Source organism: Guyanagaster necrorhizus, assembly GCF_019112545.1.
Source record: "Guyanagaster necrorhizus MCA 3950 unplaced genomic scaffold BT62scaffold_72, whole genome shotgun sequence".
In the NCBI taxonomy this organism is placed as follows: Eukaryota; Fungi; Basidiomycota; class Agaricomycetes; order Agaricales; family Physalacriaceae; genus Guyanagaster; species Guyanagaster necrorhizus.
In genome coordinates, this window is record NW_025064951.1 from 66,608 (window position 1) to 73,975 (window position 7,368).

Below are 7,368 nucleotides of genomic sequence, written 5' to 3' on the forward strand. Positions count from 1 at the left end.
GCCCCATCCTAACTGTACTCAGAACAGCATTAACCCATCCAGATTTTAGGCCATTCTCATTGGAATTGATGTGTACAAGTGCAATCTCTTATATGGCTGCATATCAAAGGCTTTATCAATGAAGAATTTCCTGACCAACAACATTCACATGCTGGAAGAATGTATCTAATGTCTTCTCAGCCCCAAAAACCCCATCTCTGGTGATGCCTTACTATCTACTCATGCCAACATCATAGATATGCTCTGCAGTCTCATTGACAACTCTGATATTGACCCTGGTGACAATATTATAATCCACTATGCTGGGCATGTCTCTAGCTATCTCTGCTCAGAGCATTTTTCTGCAGTGGAACCTACATGCCATAGTGATCTCTGTTCCACCAAAGCTCTTTGGCTCTGCAATTGCAACACCCAGGATGCCAGTAGACAATGAATATCTGACATTAGCAATTGAGAACTCAACAGTCTTTTCAAACAGATATCTTGTGCCAAGGGGTGTAAGATCACATTCATCACAGACTGCTGTTGCATCCACTGTTCTAGCCACCAGGGCCCACTGGCAGACTCAAGAATTTGCAGCATACATCCAACTTCTCATACTTCCCTCAATAATATGTTACACATTGCAGATGAAAGGTGGCAACATTTTTCTGACTATCAATCTGTATGATCAAAGGATTGGTGGTCAGAGATGGATTTTCACATAGCTCTGGTGGCATGTCAGAATTATGAGAAAGCAAATGAGGTGGAAGTGATGAAGGGGATATTCTGTGGTCTTTTTATCAGGAAACCCATTCATGTTCTGAGTTCAGTTGACTGGAAGAAGAGAATGATGTATGTTGATCTCATCAAGCTTCTGAATCAGTCATACTCTCAGACTCTGGTTGTTGCTGGGGACTGGAAGAATGAGCACCTTTAGTATCCTAGCAGATGATTACCATACACTATAGTAGTTTTGTTAATGACCAACTATTACAAACAAAACCAAACTTAAGGCTGTGCTTTGTATTCAGGCAATCAGCACTTAAGAGGCTTGTCTAAGAGCAGGCAGCATATGCAATCAAGTCAGGCAATGCTGAGAGTTCAGTCTATAGAGTATTGAGAAGAATAAACTTTAGTCTGAAGCTGAGGCTTAAGGCCACAGCTGAGCTATCTTATATACAAAATAAGTGTATCTAATAATATGTAACAATGGTGCAGCATAAGGCCTGTAGTTGTACCAGAAGTGTCTGGTATTTGTGTGTCACAGTAAAGAATGTGTATAGCATTCAGTATTCATATGATAGTCATCCATGAAACAAGAATAAAAGAGTGGCATCAGCATGTTATGCTGCAGAGTGAGGTTGTTGGACAACAACAGCATGGGAACAGCATAGGAAGTATGTGCTGTGAAGATCATGAAGATGTGAAATGGTCACAATCATAACAATATCCCCTGGTCAAGGCAGTTGTCCTGACTGCTTACTCACTGTCTGTATCAATAGCAACCCTCTGGTTATGATTGCAGTCCAGAGAGAACTTCTGGTCATAGAAGTGGTCACTGACCAGAGAATTCATGTCTTTTCACTGATACAGTTTCTTCTTCTTTGTCAGGAGGCACCACAGCATATAGCAGCATGGGACAAATCGCTCATAGTCTCACTTGTCAAAACATCCCTTGAGAGTGCAGAGGATCTGTTTGTCCTCATCCAAATAGTCTTAGATCAACTCCTTGCAATGCTCAAGGTCTTTGACTGTGAGCCACTCATTCTTCTCATTCAGCATACCCCTCCACTTGACAAGATACTCTGTCTTTAGACATCCTCTTCCTCATTGGATGATTCAGTCATTGAGTATGCACTTGACTTTCTATTTATACTGGCTGTTGACCAAGTCAGGCAGCAGTGGTAGGGGCTCTTCTTAATTAAGAAAGGCAGGTGGGTGATAGCAAGTCAGCAGGGACTCATTGAAGACATCATGGATCTTCCACATGGGCAGAAGACTGAGCCAGTAAGCTGATTCTCTAACCTTTTCTTTGACCATAAATGGTCCAACATGTTTGACATCAAGCTTCTTCTTAGGTTGGGGGAGTGAGAGGTTTGTGGCATCAAGCCATACCTTGTTGTCTGCCACATATCATTCTGTGGTGCTCTTTTTCTTGTCATAGGTGTGTTTCATCATGTTCAACACTTTGTGTAGGGCCTTTTCAGCTGTTTTATAAATAGAGTCTATATCTTGAAGAAATTCAGCCATTGCTGGCCTTAAGTTATGGGTGGTGCACATTGGGTGCATATCAGCATCTTGGCTGGTGATGATTTGGAAGGGTGCATACCCTATCAAGGAGTGCACCCAATTGTTGTGTTGGAAAGTGGCTAGCACCAACCATTCAGACCAGTCATCCTGTCTCCTGTTGATGAAGAGATGAAGGTATTTTTTGACCTTCTGATTGACTTGTTTGGTTTGTCCATTGGTCTATGGGTGATAGGCTATAGATGGGTTTCCTTTGATGTCCAGCATCTGATATAATTCTTTTACAAAGCTTAACACAAACTGTGGGCCTCAGTCTGAGATGATTTTTCTCAGCATCATGCTATGTTTGGCAAAAACCTCATCGCAAAGAATGTGTGCCTATTCTTTGGTGGTTAAGTCCTTGCTCATAGCTATCAGAATGATTGCCTTGGAGAAGCAATCTATGATGATAAGAATAGAATCATACTCTCTTGACTCAGGTAGATTCATTATTATATTGACTGATATGATTTTCCACAGTCAAGTGGGGACTTCATTCAGATAAAGCAGTGCCCACCACTTTCTGGTGTCTGTTTTGTTTCTTTGACAATCTTGGCATCCACAGACATATACTTCAATTTCCCCCTTTATCTTGGGCCATCAATATTCTTGAAGGATGAGCTCCTTCATTTTCTCTACTTCCAGATGTTCAGCCATGATATGATCATATGACATCAAAATGATGTGCTCTCATAACACACAGTCCCTGAGAATATAGACTCTACCATCATAGATAAGCAGTCCAGCCTCCTTTTGGATCTCTTGCTCATGACTGAGCAAGTTGCTGATTCCCTTGTCTCACATGCATGTTTCTTTGGTCATGTTTCAAATGTTCCAATAAACTTCTTCTTCTGTTGGCAATGTCATTGCCCAGAAAAACTCCAGCTTGAGCAGAACAACATCTTTATTGTCATCCACTCTCATGCCATGGTCAGCTCTTTAGCTGAGCAGGTTGGCCTTCTTGTTAGCTGTCTCAGATTTGTGGTGCAGAGTAAAATGGTACTCTATGAGTTCAGTGACTCACTGCACTTGTCTGCAGTTGAGCTTTTAGGGTTTCCTGAAATACTGGAGGTTTTGGTGATCTGTCCAGATTTCAAATTTGAGGCAGGCACCCATAAGGTAGTGCTGCCATTCTTTCAGCATGAGCATAATAGCAAGGAGCTCTTTATTATAAATTTCATAATTGTACTCTGTTGCTGAGAGTGCCTTGGACAAAAATGCTATGAGGTGCCACTTTTTGTTCTGTTTTTGAGACAGAATGATGCCAATTGCCTCCTCACTAGAATCTGCTTCCATGTGAAATAGATTGTCATTGTCTGGAATGGCAAAGACAGCATCATTCTAAATATTTTCCTTAATGGCAGCAAAAGCTGCCATCTGAGCTGGTCCCCAGCTCCATGGTTTCTTTCCTGTGAGTTGCATCATCAGATGCATAATTTTACTATAGTCACAGATAAAGCACCTATAGAAGTTCATGAACCCCAGAAATGACTGGAGTTCAGATTTTTTCAATGGCACCAGCTATTCCATGATGCTGGTGACTTTGACTGAGTCCATTCAGACCACCCCCTCACTGATGATCACTCCAAGATACTCAGTTTTAAGTACCTCAAACTCACACTTTTCCAGTTTAAGAAAAAGCTTCTGTTCTCTCAGAATTTGCAAGATCTCTTGAATGATCTTGCAGTGCTCTGCCAAGTCTTTGGTGAAGATGAGAATGTTGTCAAGATAAATGGTTACCTTGTCATGAGCAATGAGGTCTTTAAAGATGTCATTTATCATCCACTGGAACATGGCTGGAGAGTTCATCAGTCCAAAGAATATGATAAGTGGTTCAAACAGGCTGTGGTTAGTTTGGAACATGGCCTTCCACTTGTCTCCTTCTTTGATGTGAATATTGTTATAACCTCAACACATGTTGAGCTTGGTGAAGTATTTTGCCTCCTGAAGCTTGTCCATCAGGTCAATGATAAGAGAGAGGAAATAACAGTTTTTAACCATCATCTTGTTGAGTTTCTGGTAATCTTAGACCAGATAGAGTTTTTCATCCTTCTTCTTGACAAAGAAGAAGGGTGATGCCATAGGCAATTTTGAGGGTTGGATTCAGCTGGAGGCCAGATTTTCATCAAGAAATTTGTCAAGCTCCTCTTGCTTGGCCAGACTAAGTTGATAGACTTTGTAGTCTAGACTTGCCTTTGTATTGGGGACCAGCTTGATTGCATGGTCCCAAGGCTTTCTCAGAGGAAGTTCATCCAAGTTTTTCTTTGTGAACATATCCCAGAACTCCTGATATTGACTTGGAACAAGGTTATTGAAGTCCTTGTCCCCTTTGGCCAGATTAGCCTTGATGGCTAACTCATTGGCTTTACTCCCTATGGCATGAATGTGGATTATTTCTTCTATGTCCACAAAAAGCATTTGGTCCTCCTCCTCCAAATCAGCTCTCTATAGCTTCTCTGGGTCATCATCTGACAGATAGAATGGCATTTTTCAGCAGAAGCATCTGACTAATGCTATAGTTTCTTTCTGCCAATTGATGATGGGGTTACAGTGCTTAAGCCAATTGTATCTCAGGAACATCTCCACAATGCTGAGGTCAGTCACAGTGAGCTTAATTCATTCTTCATGCTCACCAATCTTGAGTTGAACCTCAATGTAATCAGTGATGTCACTATTTTTATTCTGTGTTCCATCCACATTGTAGACATGGAATGGAACTGCTGCCTTCCAAGTGTTGAGGCTGTATTGGTCAATGAAGCACTGATTGATGGCACTTGTTGTATAATCCAAGTCCAGAAGGGCTGAGACTGTGAATGTCTCATGAGTGTCAAGTATCTTGATCTGACACTTAACATTCATGGTTTGGCCAAGGCAGCTGCAGATTTGATGGAGTGCATGCTTGAGCTTGTGCAACCATTTCAACTGTAACTCAAGATAGTCAGGGCTTGTCAGGGGCTGGGCAAAGAGGAGAGTAGTCTCTTCATCCATCTCTATTTAGTGATGGAGATGAGTTCAGACTTGGAGTTTCACCATTTTCTCCTCCAGAGTCTTAGCATTGTAAACAGACTATAAGGTTAACTTGACCATCTAGGGTTTGATCCACCTGGATTTGTCTATCTATGACTTAGGCCATGAAAGGTCTGGCAAGGGTGCTGGATGCTCTGCCTGAGGGCTAGCCAGTAGTATGACTGGCTTGCACTTGGGCAGCTCTGCATGGCTTTGGAGAAAAGAAGTGTTGTCTTTCTTGTCAGGTACCTTCTTGATAGTTATCTTGGGGTGTTTCTCACTCTGTTTGACTGGCTTGGTCAGCACTTGAGTGTGTTGTGGCTGTTGTGGCTCATTCAGCATATCTTCAGGGGGAGCTAACAATGCATATTTATTAGTAAAGAATTGTGTCACATTGTTCTTGCTAGCTACTGGTTCATTCAAAGCACACTTACCTTTTGGCAGAGAAGTTGAGCCAACTACTTTCTTGCTGAGTCTTTTACCTCCTCAATCTTAGAGGTAGAAGCTGTCAGCTCTGTGGAGCCTGCTGTTTTCTCCATTTTCCCCTCTATCTCCAAGATTGTTTCTAGCAACCACCAGATATTGGCAGTGCCCCACTTTGGTTTAAATCACTTAGGGCAATTCTTAAAGAGATGGCCTTTCTCTCTGCAACCAAAGCACTTCTCTTTCTTCTTCAACTGGTCAATATCCATGGGTTTCTCCTGGCCCACCACATGTGGTACCAGTGGCAGTCTTCTTGTCACTAGTAGTATTGCTGGTTGAACTTGTTGACCCAGTGAATTTGGATCTGGAGAATCTTACAGCAGCAGCCTTTGTCTTCTCAGCTGCCAGATGAGCAAAGGGTCTGATGCCCTCAGACAATTCTTGAGCCTGGCATTGTCATTCCATGTCTATGATCAGAACATGCTCCTTCCACTCATCATAGTTGGTCAGCATGAACTTGCCAACTGTGCTGATCATATTGATGTGCTTCTAGAGCACACTGGACTTTAGGGCTCTGACCAGATGACTCTTGTTTGATTTGTCAGTGGTTTCACCAGCAAGCTTCATCTTCTTCTTAAGATCTACAAAGTACTCAATGGCAGTGCAAGTACCTTAGTATAATTTATATATCTTCTTGAGATATACTTCTTCAATGGCTGGGTCAGTGAATTTGACTCAGAGTTCCTCTAAAAACTTCTGCTAGGTTGGGAATCAGTGGTGCCTGACAGAAGTACTGTACTATTCTTGTGATTTAAAGATCCACCAGTCTAGCACTTTCTCCTCAAAGAAAGAAGTCACATAAGTGATCTTCTGCATATCAAGGAACATCAAGACCATGTGCACCTCAAAATAGATGTTGCATTGGACCAAGAATTGGACCAAGTCATTGTACTGCCCCTTGAAAGGAGCAGGATCCTGAAGGTATTTTGGATGAGTGTTTGTCTATGGGACTTCATCTTCCATCTATCTCATTGGCCATCGAGACAGTGTCAATGGTTGCTATTTGTTCAGTCTCTATAGAAGAGACCAAAGACTTCTTTGACTGGTAGGCATTCTTGCTGATTCTCCACTTGGCCCACTTGACAAAGATGGCAAAGGTGGTAGAGCCACCAGATCTGAGATCTGAGGCTCAGCATTGTGCACATCCACTGGCAGAGCAACCAGTGGAACAGCAGCATCTTATGGGTTTGGCATAGGATCTGCTCCAGCAAGCAAATGGAAGCTGTTTGCTCAGAGATTCAGCACCTTAGCATGAGGCATGGGTTCAGCATGCACAGGACCATACTGTTTGTATTGGTATGGTTTCAGCATTAAATAGAGGTGATAAGGGTAAAGTGAATTGAAATTGAAAACAGCCATAGCCTGCATGCTGTTACGATTTTTCCTCCTTTCCTTTCTTCAAAAACCCCTATTTATGCTTAGTCAAGGAGCATAGGACCATGGGAGGGCTTAGTCATCACAACTAGCTCATCCACCACTTATCCCAGCAATGATGCCCAACCCGCCTTTTATGTATAACAATGATACCAAAGGGCAACAAGTACCATGGACACAGAAGGACACAATAAGTAGCACTATTATTAACACACCCTGTATAGTATTTAAGAACCG

At 42.2% G+C, this 7,368-nt stretch overlaps 1 protein-coding gene across 1 annotated transcript; it reads right to left on the reverse strand.

Moving 5' to 3' along the window:
• Positions 1-5,732: 5,732 nt before the first annotated feature.
• BT62DRAFT_924705 (uncharacterized protein) lies at positions 5,733-6,935 on the reverse strand (the record flags this gene model as incomplete). Its single annotated transcript, XM_043184647.1, has 4 exons — positions 5,733-5,839; positions 5,985-6,144; positions 6,532-6,672; positions 6,792-6,935. 4 exons carry the CDS (start codon positions 6,933-6,935, stop codon positions 5,733-5,735), a joined length of 552 nt encoding a protein of 183 aa, XP_043032945.1.
• Positions 6,936-7,368: the final 433 nt, after the last annotated feature.